Genomic DNA, 21,313 nt, shown 5'->3' on the forward strand with positions numbered 1-21,313 from the left:
AAAGAAAGAAAGAAAGAAAGAAAGAAAGAAAGAAAGAAAGAAAGAAAAGATCTGGTGCTAAGAGTGCTCATTGCTACTGGAATATTGTCATTTCTAGGCCTTATCAGCTGGCAGAGCAAGGAGATATAGTGAATACTAACCTGTGTACATACAGGTATCTGTAACTATTTCTACATGCAACCACAGGCATTAATAATAGGCTAAACATGAGTTCAAGGTGTTGTCTCCAACTCTATTTTAATACCCTGTGGTAGAGTACATCTAACCTACTTCTTTCCTTGCTTATCTATAGATTCCCTCTCCAACAGTGAGAAGTCTGGCTTTTGCCATCTGCTAATTCCAGGATACATATATAGCAGGATCAGAATTGTTACTCTTTACCCCTAGAGGAAACAACTTTATTGACTAGCAGATAGTCCTAATGTACAGTACCTTTTGCCTGTCATCTTACTGTTTCCAAAACATGGAATGCTTCACAAATTTGCATGTCATCCTTGTGCATATGTCAGGCTAATCTTTACTCCATCATTCTAATTTTAGTACATGTGCTGACAAAATGAGTCCAATAATCAAAACTCTAACAAACATGATAATATGATGACTGCAGGAAGGAAGAATATACTTACCTACACACAAAACCTTTTAACATCTGTTATCTAATTTCATTTACTTTGGTCTGTTTAAAGGAAAAAAGTGCCCCCTCCAAACTTACATAAATCATCTTATTATTGAATTACTTAAGAGTTATCAAAATATTCATATTTTAAAATGTTTTAAAAGACATCAAGGTCCACTGTTTTTCTTGTTTACCTCACTTCGTAAATAAGAATCCTTGGCAATTAGCAACTTAATTGTTGATATATCAGTGAAGGGCTAGTGGTGGAATTTTAAAATCTAAATGAAAAGTTTATCTTTTTAAAAAAAATTAGATTAAGCATCCTTCCAACCTCATCTTTCTTCTACCTTATTTTCACTATCAATATGTGAATTTATGACTTTGTAAAACAGAGGTCATGTTTAGTGTCCAGCCTCATCTCAAAGGCTGCTGATTATGAGTTATGTTTACTTATTTATTAAAATATTTATAATAAATACACATTGTTCCTTGCCACCCACTTAACTCTTTAATACCCGTGGCTTCACTTAAAATTTTTTTCCAGCTCTGTAGAGGTATATACAACTAAAGAGGTATATATAAAAATTGTATATATTTAAGGTGTACAGTGTGATGTTTCAGTGTACTTACACATTGTGAAATAATTACCACAATCAAGCTAATTAACATATCCATCACCTCACATAGTTACCTCTTTTTTGAAATTTTATTTTATTTAAATTCAATTACATAGTTATCTCTTTGTGTGTGTGATGAGAATACTTGTGATCTACTTCTAGAAAATTTCAAGTATATAATACATTATTATTAACTATAGTCACCATGTTGTACATTAGATCAGCAATAATAAAAATAAATACTTTTTTATTGATGTATAACTGACAATGGATGTAATTTTTACACACCTAATTGTAAATATTTTAATCTATGCCAGAAGAGCCCCTATTTTTGTTTAATATTGCCTAAGTTATGTTTTATTTTCTCACTAAAAGACTTTAGATGACTGGATCACATAGGAATAACCATTTTTAAAATACAGATTAATGTTTTTGTTTGGAAAATGAAAACCCATTTTAAATTGTGTGTGTATATACTATTTAACTTCTTTCCTCTAAATGAAACATTGCTAGCTATAAATCTCTGTATTTTTCTAAATGTGGTTGGGCTCACCTTAAGCAGAGAAACTGGAAAAACAACAAATTATTTTTCAAGGGTTTTCTAAATAATAACCACCAAAAAACTTATATGATATTTATAAGTTGTGGCTGAATCAGTGACTTTAGCCATATTTCCAAAAGGCTGGGTTCTTTTGAAGGTGAAAAAACATGAATAGGTTTTCTCATAGAACCTGCATTAGTTTTCTAAGGCTGCCATAACAAAAATGCAAACAGACTGGGTGGCTTAAATTTATTTTCTCACAATTCCAAAGGCTGGAAGTCCAAGATCAAAGTGTTGGCCAGTTTAACTTCCTTTTAGGCCTGTCTCCTTTGGCTTACAGATGCCAGGATTCCACCCTCTTGTTGCATCTTCACATGGTTGTTCTTCTGTATATGCACGCTCATGGTGTCTCTTCCTCTTCTTGTAAGGATACCAGTCATATTGGATTAGGGCCCATCCTAGTGGTATCATCTTAACTTAATCATCTCATACCGATCTTACTTTAAAATATGGTCACATTCTGAAGTAGTGGGATGGGACTTCAACATATGAATTTCGGGGGGGACACAATTCAGACCATAACAGAACATTTTGTTGTGCCTTCTAGAAACCAGACTCTGTGTTCTGTTTGTCATTGCTTTTGATTGTAATTATGAAATTCTTACCTTAGAAAATAGTTGAAGTTTACCCCAGAAGAAAAGTGATAGTTGGCAACCATGTTCTTTGTCTTTAATTTCCCTTTCTTATTCTTTTTCAGAGAAGTAATTCTTGGTCTTTTTTCAGGGGCTCATGCACAACTTTGAAAATCTGATAAGAGCTATTATATAAGCTAACTTTGACAAACTGCTTCAAAACTTAGTGGCTTAAAACAATAAACTTTTTTTTTTTTAATCAATACACTGTGTGTTGGCCAATTGGGCTGGTCCCAGTGAGGATTGCTGATCAGAGTATTGGCTGGGCTCAGTGTGCATTGTGGTTACCTGGTTTCCAATGGCTTCACTCACAGGTCTTATGGTTGACTGTCTGTGGGTAGTGGTGGTGGAGGTAATTGGGTCATATATTATCATCATCCAGCAGGCAGACCTGGGCTGAGCCACCTGGTGGTGTTTATAGGGTTTTCAAGAGCAGGAAGGAAGAGAAAGCCCTGAAGAGTAAGTACTTTCTAAGTCTCTTCTTGTATCACTTTTGCTGGTATCTTCTCGGCCAAAGCAAGCATATTAAGTCCAGATTCAAGGGGTAGAGAAATAGACTCTTTCCTTTAATGGGAGCTGCAAAGCCACAGTGTAAAGGGGCACACCTGTGGGAAAAAGAGGAGTTTGTGGTCTTCAGTGAGAAGGAGGAGGAGGTGAAATGATGAGAACAATCAACTGAGTAAACTCTGTTCTTAACAAGTGTTTTCCCCCAGGTTGAGTAATTATTTTTTCAGAAGAAATATTCCAAAGAAATACAGATGCTGGCTGTTGAGAGTGAAAGCATACCAGGAACAGGAAATGGAAAAAGGGTCTGAGGGGAAATGGGTAGAACAGTCATAGCATCTGCTTCATGAGCTTTTGGAAATATGAAACAAATCCTCTGAGTTCTCTATAGATTAAAACCTGAGAAATTTGCCTGTGGGGAACCAAAACTTTTTTTTATTTTTCTGTAGAGGACATTATTTCTTGTTAAGGCATTTCTTAATGTGAACAGTTGACCAGGTGACAACAGGAGACACTTTTTATACAGTTAGAAAGAACAGAGCTCTGGAAATTTCATTTCCAATTCCCCCTTGCCATATCATTGAGCTCAATACCAAAAATGAAAATGCTCAACTGAGAGCCCTAGAAATCATACTTTCCTCTGCAAGCACATAATGTAAATCTGAAACCAGAAATTCTTCATAATCTCGCAAAAATAGCAACTCCTTGATTATTCTTCATAGTCAACATTGATTTATGTCTACTCTGATTGTTCTAATATCAGTTTGTCAGTTTCTTTATACCTTAACCCACCATCACAGTTAACCATTAATCCCTACTCTATTTATGTAGAGGGCTGAGCACAGTCCTAAATACATATCGTAGGACTGAATTGCTAAACTACTTAATTTAGGACATGTGGGTATGAAATGCTTTCAACCCTTTCCTGAGTTTCATTCTACAAATATGATAGAGGAAACTTCTATTACTTCAAAATATCCAGGGGAACTGCACTTGCCTCCACATTAAAAAAAAAAAAAAGTCAAACCCATAAATTCTCATGGCTTAAGTTTATTTAAAAGCTGACAGCCTCCATGTCCATATTGGAAAGGCAAATTCAGAAGACATGAACATGATGGATGTTGTCATTTTCTGCAACATATTTAAATATGGTCTTCTTCCTGCTTTATAGGCTGGAGTTGAGTAGCAGAGGGGAGGGTACTGTATCAGTCAGTTTTTCCCATAATAATGCTGATTAACAAATCACAAAAATTTTGGTGGCATTCAACAATAAGCATTTATTGTCAGACTCACAGGTCTGGGTCTTCTGGGCAAGTTCTCCGTTAGGCTGTAGGCTTATGCATTGTCTGTGTTAGATCTACTCCATGTATCTTCTGCTGGGCCCAGGCTGGTGGGATAGCAGTCACTGGGATATGTTCTTCTCTTGGTAATGGACAGAATCTCTTAGGAGGACAAATGAAAGCCCTCAGTATTTGTTCAGACAAAGGCTCTGGTCTGGTTCACTGACATTTCCGTATTCCATTGGCCAAAGCAACACAAAACAAAACCAGAGGCAGGGGTGGGTAATGAATACTGCCCACCAAGAGGCCATTGTAAGAGTGAGATGCACAAAATCTCCAGAATAGTAAAGAACTGGGGCCAACAATTCCATCTACCACAGAGGGGTAATTGTTTCTGGAAATAAAACTTCCTTGTATACTTAATAGGCAATATTTATATGGTTCATTGATATTTAGTGCTTAAAATGGAATTGTTTGATCATGCTTCTTGATTCATCTGAGTCTGGGAGAACTCAAAGATACTTTTTAATACATTTACTTGAATTAGTGAGAAAGAGTTTCAATTCTTTTTTCGCGTATCTCCAACTATTGCTTGAAAATTGGACTGTTTTTCTGTGCTGATTTCTTCTCCCTTTTTCAGTATCTATTAACACCCTTATTTTAATTCAGCCCTGAGGTACTGAAGAGTGAGCCGTATGGGGAGAAGGCTGATGTCTGGGCAGCCGGCTGCATCCTTTATCAGATGGCAACTCTGAATCCTCCCTTCTATAGCACCAACATGCTCTCCCTGGCTACAAAAGTAAGCAGTGTTGGGAGACAAAAGGGTCTTTGTTGCTAAAAATGCCATTCTTTTTCTTCCTAAATAGAACATTTGTGATTTTTATAAAACCGTCAATTAAAAGCAGGCACATTGTTTTATTGGCCACATGATCCAGCTCATTTTTTCCCCTTTCTTCTAAATATACATCATGTGCTATGGTGCATTCCCCCTATAATTGTCCTCATTTATCATAGAAAATTATACAAATAAACATATCAAATTACTTTTGGTCTTTTATTTTTAATTGTGGTTTGGACTGCCTATAATCGTCACATTATAGTATCCTACACATCATTTATTATGAATCTGAGGCTAACTTTAACTCAGCTTGAAGAATACAATCTGTGCTCAAGAGCTGTTTAATTGATGTTAATTTTTTATTTGTTGGGATGTTTTTGTTTCTGATTAAAATTTGTGCATGGTTATAATGCTCATTGAGTAGCTCTCATGTTGTGGCCAAGTATTGTACATACTAATGGCCTCTTTACGTCCATCATGCTAGTCTGTCTATTTTGCAGATAGTGGAGGCGGTTTATGAACCAGTGCCAGAAGGCATCTACTCTGAGAAAGTGACAGATACCATCAGCAGGTAATTAGTCTCACAATTTCAAACCTATAGAGATTATCAAGAAATACCTCACATCTCTACGAATTTACCAAGTAAATATTCATGAAGTGGAAGGGCTCCCAAATAATCCAAACCTAGAAAAATATTTGTGCATCATCAGTAATGGTGACCATCTGGAAGCCACTGAAGTGTGTCCAAGAGGAAGTGGATATGCACTTGAAATATTATGCAGCCATTAGAATGATTATTCAGAAGGCTTTGTATCAACCTGTAAAACAAAGATGATAAGAAGCTAACAGGATGTAGAGCTGTTTGTAACTATGATAAAAACTGTAAATATATACATGGATGTTGGAAAAGGCTAGACAAGGACATAGGAAACTGAAAAAGGCCATGTTAGATGATAAAATTGCAAGTACTTTTTCATTTCTATTTCTAAATTGTAATGTTATGTTGTATAATAATTTTTCAAAGAAAGTCAGAAAGAAGTGCTCCAGCCATCAGTATAGTAGGAGTTTAATGAAAGTCATTTCCTGTTGCATTTGCAAAGTTCTGACCTCACAGGATTTGTCCCAGCTGATCTGTCACCCTTCCCTCCCACTTTCCTTCTGCTCCCTCGCTGCCAGCCACAGGGAGCTCCCTGCGAGTCCTGGCATGCGCCTGCCTCTGGCCCTTTGTCTTTGCTCTTCCCTTTTCCTGGACTTCTCTTCCCTCTGGTATGTTAAACATGTTCCCTCTGGAACATGCGTGTGTGTGCAGACCTGTTTCTTTATTGCCTGTCTCGTCCCCACCAGAAGGAAAACTCTACAACAGCAGAGACTTTTCCAGTCTGGTTCATAGCTCTTCAGCACCCAGAGCAGTGCCTGGGACAAGATCAACCCTTAACAAATACTGGTTATCTGAATAAATGACTTGTTTTCTGACTGATTGTTATTTCTATACCAACGTACGTTCCTTAGTTGGCTCAAGATTACTTTCCTGCCCCATCAATCTGAGTCAAATCCTTATTATTTTTATAGAAATCCCAGAGTCACCCCAGATAGAATATCTATCCATTCTCCTGCCCAATTCCCTTTACATTGGTTCTGTATCTATCCTGGCACTTAGCACTACCTCTGATGGAATGTAAGGGATGTATTCCCTTCACTTTCACCTCCCAGCCCATCGTTTTGCATTAATAGATACTCCTCACAGTTTGTAGGGTTGTATCCTGAATCTTTCTTTGCTTAGCACAATGGTGTCCTACTGTTCTAAAGGGCCTAGGCCCCGCCGGGGCTGAGTTTCACTAACTGCAGACTCTGAAAAACATTTGACCATTCTTTCTGCATCTCTGTTCCCTCATCCAGTAAAAAGGGGATTGTAATAATATCAACCTCATCAGGCTGGTGTGATAATTATACAAAGTAACTAGAAAAATCACTTAGCATAGAGCTTGGTGAATGGTAACTCTTAAGCAATATTGGCAATTATCATTGTTAATATTATGGGAAATGAGCTGAAACCCCTTTCTGAATAATCTGAATTCTGCATATATTAGATCGTGCCCTGTTGCTAATGAATCCAGACAAATGTATTTAAATTGCTCATCTCCACAATTTAGTCCTGTTCTCTGCTATTTGTTTTCTGGAAAGTGCCTAAAAAATTCAAGAAGTCTCCAGAGATGTCAAGACAAGAATACCAGATTTACTTATTTAATTTCTCCTTCTCATAGGTATTTGAACACCACAAAGAGCAGGGGAGGGGTGGTACAGAGAAAATGTACAGAGACATTGTTCTGATTTTGTGGCACTGGGCAAACAGGATCGTAATTTGCTTCTGACAGGCTCCCTGGCTATTGGTATCCATGTATCTTGGGGCTAACAAGTTAGTGGAGGAGTCAGGTACCAACATTATAGGGAAAAGTTAAGAACGTTAATAGGTTCTAGAATCAGCTGGATTTTAATCCCTATTCTTCCACCTACCTCCTTTTCTCATCTGTGATGTATAGGTAGCAATAGTAACTACTCACGGGCTTGTTCTGAAGATTAAATAAGATAATGCTTCTAGTGCTTTTAGAACAGTACCCAGCACTTAGTGAACCCTCAATAAAATTAGATATTGTTATTAATAATTGTAGTGTTGCTATTTGTGGAATTAATTATACAAAACAAATTATGATAAATTGGATAAAGATTGGAGCAATGAGAGATTCCAGAAGGACTTGGCCTAGTCTAGGGACTTTGGGAAGTTTCTATGAAGAAAGAACATATAATCTGAGACCTGAACAACCACTAATTCTCAAATAGTTAAGTGTGGAGAAAGCATACCATAGACCAGCATAGAGCTTATTAGTTTGAGGAACTAAAAGAAATTGAAGATGTAGCATGTTAAGTCAGGGCGAGAATAGCCAAAGAATGATTAGGGCTGGGGAGGCTGATGGGGGCCAGATTGACTAGGTCTGATAGGCCATGTTGAGGGTTTTGAATATTTATCTCGAGTACTGAGGAGAAAACTAAAGGTTATTTACAAGTGCGATAGAGTGAAAATTTCTTCTGTAGCAAAGATCCTGCTGGCTGTTCTGTGGGGAATAGACAGCAGGGAATGGGGGCGGGAGGGGAAGTAGGTCCAGCAGTCCACCGAGACATGATGGCCACTCTGACTGCAGTGGTGGTGGTGTTGATGGAGAGAAGTGGGGCTGTTTCCATGGTGGCTTGCAAGTGGAGTCAACAAGTTTGGGGGTACAGGAAGGAAAATGGAATGACACTGAAAATATGAAAACAATTGGGTTTATTCTGTGGAAGTTCAGAAAGTGGAGCTAAGACCGTGGAGTGGAGTTCCAAGGAGACCCAGGTCAGCTCACAATTAGAAGTGTGTGTCAGAATTAGAGATACCCAAGTGAGGCAGGCTGCTGAGTGGGTAGTGAATTCCCTGTCACCAAAATGTTTAAGAGGATGAATGATCACTATTAGGGGACTCTGGATTAAATATTTGTAAGGATACTTTTTTTTTAAGATTTTATTTATTTGAGAAAGAGAGTGCAAGAAGAGAGTGATAATGAGCAGGGATTGGGGTGGGGTGTGGCAGCGGCAGAGGGAGAAGCAGACTCCCCACCGAGCAGGGAGCCAACGTGGGGCTCGATTCCAGGGCCCTGGGATCATGACCTGAGCTGTGAGCCAGCCAGGCACCCCTTTAAGGACACTTTTAATTCAAAATAACTAAGATGCCATAATAAGTAAGAACTGACAATTTAATTTTAATTTTATAACTGATTATACATTAAGATGACTGTGCATTCTATAGCAGTTGTGGTTTCACTTAAGGTTATTCAAGATTCATTGTGTGGGTTCACATCACAAAGTTTTATCTTTAGAAAATTAGACATAAAACCAAATTCAGTCATGAATTTTATGCAATTACATATTTAATTTGCTTTGGATTTTTAATCTTTAAAAATTAAGTTCCAAGAGAATAAGGAAGTAAATTCAATTTTCTATTTTCTTAGTTTCCTGTTTTCTTCAGAAAATTGATGCAAGGAATACATAAAGGCAAAACTGGTCTTAATGATCATTTATGACAGCAAATCATCAAGCTCAGAGCTGATCATGAGTAACGTGATAGAGCCTTTGAAATGCAAGACAACTATTGATGGGCAAGTTCACTAGATTCATTAATTTCACACCTAGTGTTTCCAGTTACATGATCTTCTTGCTTCTTCTGCTTTTCCATCTTCTCATTTTCACCTTCTACATCCTGTCTTGGGTAGAGCACATGCAGTTGTGTTTCTCATGTGCAGTATCTTTCCTTTTTCCTATTCGTTCATGTGATGTACAAGCACATTCTGTCACTGGAACTTTTCTTTCCTAGCAGGCTTTTACACTGGGAGAATAACTTAGCAACCCTGAAGAGTTTGGGGCAGAAAATAAATCCATTTTGTTGCTCTGCCCAGTACCAGCATTACTATTTTTACCTTCCAGTACACTGTTCAAAGAATATTGTCTGTTTACTTTCTAAAAAAGAAGAACATTTCCTTTTATGCACAAAATCTTCCAATTGCCTTACATTTCTCTATCTGTGCCTGGTTGCAGAAGCCGTCTGGTGCTTTGTTTCAGAGACAGTCATGATGACTAGCACAGTTAATGCTTTCAGCTAGTTCTAAGGACTGGTGGATCTTTACATTTTTCATCCTACCTTCAACTCTTTGGTTTTCTCTTTTTTAAAATTTTCCCCAAAGTAAATTTGACATGTTCCATTTTGTAAATTTATGGTGTACAGTGTGTCACTTTGATAGATTTATATATTGTAATATGATTGCCAATGAAGCAATATTTATCACTTACATAATTATATTACAGTATCATTGGCTGTATTCATTATTCTGTGCATTAGATCTCTATGGCTTATTTACGACTCATTACAAGTTTGTACCCTTAGACACCATCATTCTTATCCCCCCCACCCCTCATGTCATGATAACCACCATTTGTTTTCTATTTTTTTATAAGTTTGATTTTTCTAGATTCCATATAAGTGTTATCATACAGTACTTGTCTTTCTCTGACTTATCTCGCTTAGCATAATGTGCTCAAGTTCCATCTATGTTGTCAAAAATGGGAATATATCTTGCTTTCTCATGGCTGGATAATATGTCATTGTATATATGTACCACCTCTTTTTTATTCATTCATACAAGGATGGGCATTTAGGTTTCCATATCTTGGCTATTGTGAATAATGCTGCAATAAACATGGGAATGCAGATAACTCGTTGAAATTGTTTTCTTTGCTTTTGGGTGTATTACCAGAAGTGGAATTGCTGGGTCATATGGTAGATCTATTTTTAATTTTTTAAAGGAATCTCCATATTGTTTCTCACAGTGGTTAGACCAATTTACATTCTCACCAACAATGTGTAAGTGTTCCCTTTTCACCAAATCCTCACGATCACCTGTTATCTCTTTTCCTTTTGGTGGTAGCCATCCTAACAGGTGTAAGGTTTTTATTTGCATCTTCTTTTTTTTTAAGATTTTATTTATTTATTTGAGAGAGAGAGAGAGAGTGGGCTGTAGGGAGAGGGAGAGAGAATCTGAAGCAAACTCCATGCAGAGTGCAGAGACCGACGCAGGGCTTGATCTCATGACCCTGAGATCATGACCTGAGCCAAAAACAAGAGTTGGCTAATTAACCAACAGCCACCTAGGTGCCCCTGTTTGCATCTCCTTGACGATTAGTGATGTTGAGCATCTTTTCATGGCCTATTGGCCATTTTGATGTCCTCTTTGGAAAAATATCTATTTAGTTTGGCCCATTTTTAATCAAATTATTTGTTTGAGTGTTATTTTTTTTTTTAAGATTTTATTTATTTATATGACAGAGAGAAACACAGTGAGAGAGAGAGCACAAGCAGGGGGAGTGGGAGAGGGAGAAGCAGGCTTACCACTGATCGATGCGGGGCTTGATCCCAGGACCCTGAGATCATGACCTGAGCCAAAGGCAGATGCTTAACCACTGAGCCACCCAGGCACCCCTTGTTTGAGTGTTATTAAGTTGTGTTTAGTTCTTTATATATTTTGGTTATTAACCCCTTCTTTGATATGTGGTTTGTAAAAATTTCTCTGCTCTATAGGCTGTTGTTTCATTTCATTAACTGAGTACCAAAAGCTGTGCAGACGCTTTTGAGTTTGATATAGTCCCATTTGTTGTTCTTGCTTTTGTTGTTTGTGCTTTTGGCATCACATTCAAAAAATCATTGCTAAGACCAATATCAGGAAGCTTCTTCCTTTCCTTTCTTCTAAGAGTTTCATGGTATCAGGTCTTACGTTTAATCTCTGATGGATTTTGAGTTAATTTTTGTGGGTGGTGTGAGATAGGGGTCAGTTCCTTTTTCCGCATATATTTCTTTGGTTTTCCCAGCACCGTTTGTTGAAGAGACTGTCTTTCCCCCAGTGGCTGTTCTTGGTTCCATTGTCAAATATTCATTGACTGTATATGCTGGGATTTAGTTTGGGGCTCTCTAGGCTCTTCCATTGGTCTATGGGTCTATTTTTGTGCCAGTACCATAGTGTTTTTATTATGGTTTTGTAGTATAGTTTAAAATCAGGAAGTGTGATACCTCCAGCTTTATTCTTTTTTTCTCAGGATTGCTTTGGCTATTCAGGGCCTTTTGTGGTTCCACACAAATTTTAGGATTGTTTCTTCTGTTTCTGTGGAGAATGCCTTTGGTATTTTTATGGGAATTGCCTTGAATCTGTAGATGGCTTTGGGTGGCATGGCCATTTTAACAATATTTATTCCTCTGAAACATGAACACAAAATGTATTTCCATTTATTTGGGTCTTCTTCAGTTTCTTTCAGCCAAGTCTTATAGTTTTTATTGTAGAGATCTTTCACTTCCTTGGTTAAATTTATTCCCAAGTATTTTATTATTTTTGATGCTATTGCAGTTTGGATAGTTTTCTTTATTTCTTTTTCTAATGCTTCATCATTAGTATAAAAGAATGTCACTGATTTCTGTTGATTTTGTAACCTGCCACTTTCCTGAAATCATTGATTAATTCCAACAGTCCTTTTTGATTGACTCTTTGGGATTTTTTATATGTAAGATTATATAGAAAAGTAGAGTAAATAGAGAAATTTTTTAATTTCTCTAGAGAGAAATGGGGAAATTTTTACTTCTTTCTTCAAGATTTGGATGCCTTGAGAAATTAAAATGAAATAGAGAAATTTTTACTCTTTCTTCAAGATTTGGATGCCTTTTATTTCTTTGTCTTGCCTAGTTAAGACTTTTCTAATACTATATTAAATAGGAATGATGAGAGTGGGCAACCTTGCCTTGCTTGTGATCTCAGAGGAAACCCTTTCAACTTTTCTCCATTGAGTATAATGTGACTTGTGGGTTTGACTTTTTTATGTTGAGATATGTTCCTTCTATACCCAATCTGTTAAGGGTTTTTATCATAAAAAGATGTTGTATTTTATTAAATGCTTTTTCTGTAGGTATTGAGATGATCATATAGTTTTAATCTCTCATTTTACTGATGTGACAGATTACCCATGTGTTGAATCCTCCTATAGCCCAGGGATAAATCCCACTTGGTCATAGTGCTTAATCCTTTTGACGCGTGCTTGAATTTTGTTTTCTAATATTTTGTTGAGAATTTTTGTGTCTGTATTCATCAGGAATATTTGTCTATGCTTTTCTCTTCTTGTGGTGTCTTTATCTGGTTTTGGTATCAAGGCAATGCTGGATTGTAAAATGAGTTTGGAAGTGTTCCCTTCTCCTCAATATTTTGGAAGAGTTTCAAGAGGATTGGTGTTAATTCTTTAAATGTTTGGTAGAATTCACCAGTGAAGCTGTCTGGCCCTGGAGTTTCCTGTGTTGAGAGTTTTACTGACTCAATCTCTTGAGTCATTATTGGTATGTCCAGATTTTCTATTTTTCCTGATTCAGTCTTGGTAGGTTGTGTATTTCTAGAAATTTATCCATTTCTTGTCTATATTTTTGTAGTATCAGCTGTAATGTCTTCTTTTTCATTTTTAAATTTGAGTCTTCCCTCTTTTTACTTAGCTTACCTAAAAATTTGTCCATTTTGTTTGTTTTTCAAAACACCAGCTTTTAGTTTCATTGATTCTATTGCTTTTTTGGACTCTACTAAATTTACTTAATTTATTTACACTCTGATTGTTATTTCCTTCTTTCTGCTAATTTTGGGTTTAATTTGTTTCTCTCTTTCTAGTTCCTTGAGGTATAAAGTTAGGTTGTTTATTTGAGATCTTTCTAATTTCTTAATATATGTGTTTACTGCTATGGACTCTTAGAACGACTTTTGCTGCATTCCACAAAATTTGATATGTTACATTTTCATTTTAATTTGTTTCGAGATAAATTTTTATTTCCCTATTGATTTTTTCTTTGACCCATAGGTTATTTAGAAATGTGTTGTTTAGTTTCCACATATTTTAAAATCTACTCACTTTGCTTTTGTTGATTTCTAATTTCATGTCATTATAGTAGAGAAGATAGTTGGCATGATGTCAGTCTTCTTAAATTTGCTGAAATTAGTTTCATGGCTTCTCATGTGGTCTATTCTGGAAAATATTCCATGTGTGCTTGAGAAAAATGTGTATTCTGCTGCTATTGGATAGAATGTTCTATATGTATCTCAGTTCATTTGTTTTAAAGTATGGCTAGTTCCAATGTTTCCTTGTTGATTTTTTGTCTGGATGATCTATCCATTGCTGCTAGTGAGGTGTTGAAGTCCTCTACTATTATTGTATTGTCTTTTTATACTTTAAGATCTGTTAGTATTTGCTTAATGTATTTCGATGCTGAGATGTTGGGAGAATATGTATTTATTACTGTTATATCTTCTTGGTGTATTGACCCCTTTATCATTGTGTAATGACCTTCTTTGTCTCTTGTTACATTTTTGGCTTAAAGTCTACTTTGTCTGATCTAAGTATGGTTATATCTGCTTTTTTTTTTTTTTTTTTTTTTTTTGGTTACTATTTGCTCAGCATATCATCTTCCACCCCTTCACTTTGAATCTGTTTGTCTTTGGAGGTGAGGTGAGTCTCCTGAAGGCAGCATATAGTTGGGTCTTGTTTTTTAATTTATCTAGCCACTTGGTGCCTTTTGATTGGTGAGTTCACCTATTTACATTTAGAGTGATTATTGATATATGAAGACTTACTACTGCCATTTTGTCTTTTATTTTCTGATTGTTTTATGTCTCTATTGTTTCTTTTTTCTTTGTGTTTCTATTTACCTTTTTAGGTTGGTGGTTTTCTGTGATAATTTGCTCACTTTCCCCCTTATTACTGTTTTGTGTCTTTGCTCTAGATTTTCATTTTGTGGTTACCATGAGGTTTGTATAAAATGTCTCAGAGATAAAACAGTCCATTTTATGCTGATAACTTATCTTCATTTATCTACACACGTTCTGTCATTTTTCTTCTCCCCTTTTTATATTTTTGTGCCTTTTTTATGCTATGTGTTTATTACCAAATTACCAAACCCTGTTAGGTTATGGATGTCTGACTGGTTATGAATTGAAGGAGAGAGACAAAGGGAACAACTCATGCCACCATAATGCTCAACTCTTTGTTTCTTAAAACACAAAATGAGTACAATTGAACATCAGATCCCTCCAATTCTTTCCATCTGGTCTCAGAGCAGAGTGGAGACAAAGTGGGTAGGGTGAGTAGAACAACCTAGATTTCTTCTAGAACATGATTTTATGTTTATTTGATTGGAGATTCATTGAAACATTTGTTCACTCTTAAGAATTTCTCTGAAATATCTAAGCAGGGACATATTTTAGAGTATTGAAGCTAATTTAGAACTTCTGGTAAGAGATGTTCCTGGAAGTCTAAAAGTTTGTGGCCAAATATTTGGGGTATATATTTTGGGACAGGTAGATTCTTAGATGTTAGTCTAAGTTCATTCATTCATTCATTCATTCATCTGCTGAGTACCTACCAGGACCCAGGTTCCATTTTACATGTTGAGGAAATCATGGTGAAGGTGACATATGTCTGTCCTCTCAAGAAGTTTCCAGTTTCTAGTGGTGAAATGGATCATTGCAATACAATATTATAGTAGTTTAAGGACTTAAATGTAATGAGAATATACAAAAAGGAGATGATAAGTCATTTGAGGGTGATCCAAGAAGTCTTCCTAATGGAGACTTGGAAAAAAGTGGTGTTTTTGGCAAGCAGATAGGGATGGGATCTGAAAAAAGGCAGATATCATTGGGAAAAACAAATTCAAGCAGAGGGAATAAAATGAGCAAAGAAATGGGGGCATAAGAGAGCCCTGGGTTACGTGGGAAAGGACAGACAGGAGCATTTGGTGTGTAGCTGGACAAGGGGAAGCATTTGGTGTGAAGCTAGAGGTGAAGTAAGGGCTGGTTCCAGAGGGGGCTTTTATGGAATGCTGGAAAGTTTAGTTTTGTTCTATTGGACCATAAGGGGCTATTGGGGAATTCTTTTTTTTTTTTTTTAAAGATTTTATTTATTTATTTGCGAGAGAAAGAATGAGAGACAGAGAGCGTGAGAGGGAGGAGGGTCAGAGGGCGAAGCAGACTCCCTGCCGAGCAGGGAGCCCGATGCGGGACTCGATCCCGGGACTCCAGGATCATGACCTGAGCTGAAGGCAGTCGCTTAACCGACTGAGCCACCCAGGCGCCCCTATTGGGGAATTCTTAACAGAGAAGTGATATAGTCAGTTTTAGGAATATAATTCTGTGGCAGTTTACAGTATGGTCAGAGGTGGACAAAAGATGAGTGTTATTTAGGAAACTCTTTCAGTAGTCCAAGAAAGCAATGATCAAATAGGCTAATAGTGGTCGATTAGAGAGTAGGGATAAGGATTCAACAAATAGTTAGTAGGGAGAAGCCATAGCATTTTGTGTTGGTTAAATATGGGAGGGAATTGAGAAAAAATAAAAGTGTGGATTTTCTTTTCAATGTATTGAGCATTTACAATGTCCCAGCACTTTACACAGATGACTTCATTAATTGCCATTCCAGCTTGATGAGGTGTAGATATTATGATTATCCCATTTTACAGATAGGCTACCTGAGACTTAGAAGCTAAATCTTGTCCAAGATAAGTTAATAAAGGGTGAGCTGGGATTTAACCCAGCAATCTGACCTGGAGCCTGCCTGCCTAATTGTGATGCTAAATTGCATCTCCCTGGTGGCTCCTTTTTCAGTGATGGCAAATCCAGGAAGGGGAGTAACTTTGGGAGAGAAAGAGATGACTAAAGGCCAGAACAGAGACCATTTTTCCCATTTACCATAATATATAACTATATAATTCGTAAAACTAGCTTATACTGCTTTTTTGATTAAAAAAAAAAACTCAGCTGGTAATTCAACTGCTAATATTATCTTGAATCAGTTTAAATATCTGCAGACTCAGACTTTAGTCTAATGCACTAATGAAAGGTTTAGATGCTGGTTTTGTTTTTGTTTTTGTTTTTTTTTCCCTCACATGGTAGTCATAACCAACGCTAGGTCAACCAAGCATTTTTATCAGTTTTTATTACTTTTGCTAATTGTGAGAGTAGATGAAGAAACTGATTTAATTAGAAGGTAAAATTCAACATGCTAGCTGCTTTCATGATTATGAACAAAAGTAAGAAATTTGAATACAAATATGTCACTGGTACAGAAGTTCAGCTTCGCATGCTTATGAGCAATGCTCAGGGCCCCCATAGTCAAAATAGTCCTATGCTTAGGGTTTAAAGCTCTGTATCCAAGGTCATGAAATTCCTTTTTTTTTTTTTTTTTAAAGATTTTATTTATTTATTTTAGAGACAGAGCACAAGAGGGGGGAGCGGGAGAGGGAGAAGCAGACTCCCTGCTGAGCAGGGAGCCCGATGTGGGACTCGATCCCAGGACTCCAGGATCATGACCTGAGCCGAAGGCAGTTGCTTAACCAACTGAGCCACCCAGGCGCCCCCCAAGGTCATGAAATTCTTAATAATTTTATCTTTAAATTTGTATTTCAGAAATGAAGTCTGATGAGACAAGGAGCATGTATGTTTAGGGCTTGGAAGTCTCAGTTCCTATGAGGTCCCTCCAACTTCCTACCTCTCTGACATAGATTCTCGGCCATCTGCTCCTGGCCCTGTGGGCCCTGCCTGGCCTCCAGCTCCATCTCTCTGTCCCTGTCCCATCATTGCTACTGTTCTCTACCTGATATGGTGATTGGGTATGTCAGCAGGGGAGGCCTGTGTTTACCTTTACCCTCCTCCCCTATGGATTTGTGAATGCAGACAAGGAAAGGATCAGAGTACAGTGTGTGCCCTGCTGAATCTTTGGGTGAGGCAAAAAAGAAGCCATCCTTAACCAGGCTGGTAGCACTGTGGTACACTCAATGGGTGATTCAGTGGGGCCTCTTGCCCACCTCTAATCCAGGTACCAAGTGCATCATGATGGCATGGAGGTTACAATCTCTTGGGAATCTCCTGTCTACTATCATTTGGGACATTGGTCTATGGGAAGAGAGATTGACTTCCTCACTCCCTGCTTGGGCCCCACACTTTCATTTTGTACTGGGTACTCCCAAAATTATGTAGCTGGCCTTGTCTTTCTTTGTTACAAATGCATAGACTGAACTTTGTTAAATATGAATTCAGCAGATGTGTAAGTGCCTGTCGTAATCATAGTGCAAGCCCACTGCCTTAGAAAGAAATAACATAAAGATTAAGCATGAGATGATAATGTCTAAGATATGTATATTTAACTAATAATCAAGTAAAAAACAAAGAATAATTAGCAAATTAACAAGTTAGAGTCTTATTTTGACTTCTGTGGTGAAGAGTAATAATAAAAATAAAATAGTTCTCAAATCTTTCCTAGAGACATCAGTATAGGTGGAAGTTGTATGAACTATAGGTTGCTAAATCAAATACGACAAGTTGAAAATTAGATCTTTTTCTCAAAGTCCAAATAAGTTCAAGTTTATTAAGAAGCAACATGACTTCAGTGAAGTTAGAGATTTTGAATTTAAAAAATAGACAAAATACTGGGGTTCCTGGGTGGCTCAGTTGGTTGAGCATCTGCCTTCAGCTCAGGTCATGATCCCGGGGGTCCTGGGATTGAGCCCCGAGTCCAGCTCCCTGCTCAGTGAGGAGTCTGCTTCTCTCTCTCCCTCTGTCCCTCCCCCCCTCCACTTGTGTGCGCTCTCTTTCTCTCTCTCTCTCTCTCTCTCACTCTCTCATGGGCGAGCTCTCACTCTCTCAAATAAATAAAATCTAAAAAAAAATAAATTAAAAAAATAGACAAAATATTATAGCGAATGCCAGAAATATTTAAAGCATGCTAACAATGATCTTGATAATTGATTCCATTGTGTCTAGAATAGCTTTCCATTAGTGTTTAGCTGTGGCATAAATAATATTCCCTTTAGTAAGCTGATTGACATTTCCTACCTCCAAATCACAGAAAATATTAGCATGCAATGTGTCCACTTAGTTACTTTAAAAAATTATTACAAACATCTTAAACCTTTAAGTAACTGGGTTGCATTTTATTTTTATGATTCATGTTTTGTAAGACAAACACTAATCAAGTTGGGTTGATAATGCTGCTATACAGCTAGAAAAGGCCAATAAGTTGTGACTCCCTAGAAACCTACCTTCCATTTGGTGCATCAGGGTATACATTCTTGGGATCCCTCTTTGTTTCACTGAGCAGTGACTTGGCAGTAGTTATAGAAAATAGCCAGTTCACATGGGAGAAGATGACTATATCCACCTGTCCTGAGACCCGAGGAGCAGCTTCATGGCCCGCCGGTAGCCCTTGCCTAACAGCCCCGCTGCAAACAGAACAGTGCTGCTTCCCAAACTTTCCAAATACCATTTGAGAAGTCTTGGATTCCAAACTGTGCTTGATGTCCATCTTATCCCAGATGCTCTTGGGTGTGAACACCATGGTAGACACACAATGGGGTTTAACCTTGACCCTCCACACCCGTGGCCTGGTCCTGACATTGACCAGAGGGCTCTTATCAGCTTGTCTTCTCTTAGGTGCCTCACTCCTGATGCAGAAGCCCGCCCAGATATCATAGAAGTCAGCTCGATGATATCAGACGTCATGATGAAGTATTTAGACAACTTGTCTACATCTCAGCTGGCTTTGGAGAAGAAGCTGGAACGGGAACGGAAGCGCACACAGAGGTACTTTATGGAAGCCAACCAGAATGCTGTCACATGTCACCATGAGCTGGCTCTGTTATGTCATGTAAGTGCACAGCTGTCATTGTCTTCGCGATGTGCTCCAATAAGGTCACCTGAAATGGTTCAGGCTTGTCTTAGGGAAGATTATCTTAAGTTAGGAAAGTATTAATTGCTACATGCAGTATTTCACTATTATATAGTTCCAGATTTGCATCCCTTTACAGGTCTTATAATTAAAATTAAAGTCAATATAAATGCTTTTCCATTGAACTACCCCTAATTTATTGTATATTGCAAAACAAGAGGCCTCAAAAAGATCCCTTAGCAATTCTTTAAGCTTATATTATGCTCTTTGTATAGATAGCAATGAATATGTATATTTTACTTCTTTAGCAATCTGATTTGGGGAATATGGATGAAAATGTTATATGTTAATCAGAGAAGGAAATAATAATCACCTTAAAATTTTGTCTTTTTAGTCTAGTTGCTTTTATTACTGTTTGTGGTGATAATAATGCTGCCATGCTTCAAATAAGAATAAGTCCTTTAATTTTTTTTGCCAGTAACCTTTATTTCTGAGCAGAGCTTGAAAAAGGCAAAGGCTACAAATGTCCACATGTGCAAGTGACCATGCCAGTGATGCTCTTGTTGCTGTCTCTCGTTTTCCCCTGTGCTTTTGTTGTATCATGACCCATGATCCTTCCTTTGCTCATGCTCCAGGCTCCCTCAAGCAGAGATCCAGTCAGGGACTCTTCAACCTAGTAAATATTCTTTTCTTCCCTCTTGGGCATGGGGCCCAAGGAAATAGGGTCATAACACCCATTCTTAATCAAGGTACTTGGTCATCAAATTCCTTTCCAGGACCCTAAAGACCTGTTCTGCCTCAGCTGAGAAAATAATATAGAGTTGATTTCAAAGAAGAGACAGCTGTGATTTCTTTTCCTTCCTTCCTTCCTTCCTTCCTTCCTTCCTTCCTTCCTTCCTTCCTTCCTTCCTTCTTTCCTTCCTTCCTTCCCTCCTCCCCTCCCTCGCTCCCTCCTCTGATTTCTTGGATAATAGAGTTTCCATCAAACTCCTTTCTATTAAAAGGAAAGCACTACTGTGTGGTGTGTTTGTCTTGACATACTTGGAATCTGGAAGTTGAAGATTCAATATAGTTTTCTTTTGGGGGGAAAAATTCATCTTTATTGCCTTGCTGAGTCCAGCTGTAATTTCACAGAACAATCCTTGGTGATTATCTAAGGCCTTGGTTTATGTTTAGAAGCATATAACTTGGGAGTTATAGCTCTTGCTGAACACAGTTAAATCTTATATACAGGAGTTAGAGCTCACTTTTCTTGTTATTTAACTACCTGACTTCCTAAAAAGTAGACAACAATGAGAAACACACCATTCTATGTATGTCATGTTGCATTCAGAGTGCAGTGTTCCCAGTAAACTAAAATGCAAGAGATTTAGCCATTTCTATGTATCTTAAGTATTTGAGGCCTTCTATTAAGTTCTGCACTACAGAGCTACTTAGCCAATTTCCAGTTGGATATAAAAGAGTCAGTTTCTATTAGATCCCTGTAGCTGATGTGGGGGTGGGTGGAGTTAGTTTAAAATCTACCAGCAGAAATCCTCTATCTTTAGTGAGACACCTTGAGAATGACTGTTTTGTTTATTTATTTACTTCTCAGTTTTTCTTTTTTTTTTTTTAAACTCTTACTGTGGAAAATTTCATACATTTACAGAAATAAAGATATTACTTCATGTAGCCACCCCCCAGCTTCAAGAATTTGCTACTGCGGGCCAATCACATACTGTCTTTATGCCCACCCACTACCCACTCCCTGCCATCGTAGGTTATTTTGAAATAAACCCAAGACACCATATCATCTCATCCATCAATAATTTCAGTATGTATTTGGAGGACCATTTTAATTCTAGAAATCTAGCTCTCAGGCCATGACTGGGTTAAGCAAAGGGAGATATCTATAGTCGACGAGGGAGTTTTGAGGTTGTAGAGG

At 37.5% G+C, this 21,313-nt stretch overlaps 1 protein-coding gene and 1 non-coding gene across 2 annotated transcripts in view; one reads left to right on the plus strand and one right to left on the minus strand.

Annotated features, from left to right (window-relative positions):
* NEK10 (NIMA related kinase 10) overlaps positions 1–21,313 on the plus strand; it is a 232,301-nt gene that overhangs the window by 137,985 nt on the left and 73,003 nt on the right. The window contains exons 24-26 of the mRNA XM_034993514.1: positions 4,920–5,049; positions 5,589–5,659; positions 19,155–19,368. Coding sequence (XP_034849405.1) covers positions 4,920–5,049; positions 5,589–5,659; positions 19,155–19,368 — 415 coding nt within the window. The remainder of the gene's footprint in view (positions 1–4,919; positions 5,050–5,588; positions 5,660–19,154; positions 19,369–21,313) is intronic.
* LOC118007179 lies at positions 458–564 on the minus strand. Its single transcript, XR_004678308.1, has one exon. It is a non-coding gene; the product is annotated as a U6 spliceosomal RNA (small nuclear RNA).

The sequence above is a fragment of the Mirounga leonina genome, unplaced genomic scaffold (genome assembly GCF_011800145.1).
Source record: "Mirounga leonina isolate KUSES-001 unplaced genomic scaffold, KU_Mleo_1.0 Mir_115, whole genome shotgun sequence".
NCBI lineage: Eukaryota > Metazoa > Chordata > Mammalia > Carnivora > Phocidae > Mirounga > Mirounga leonina.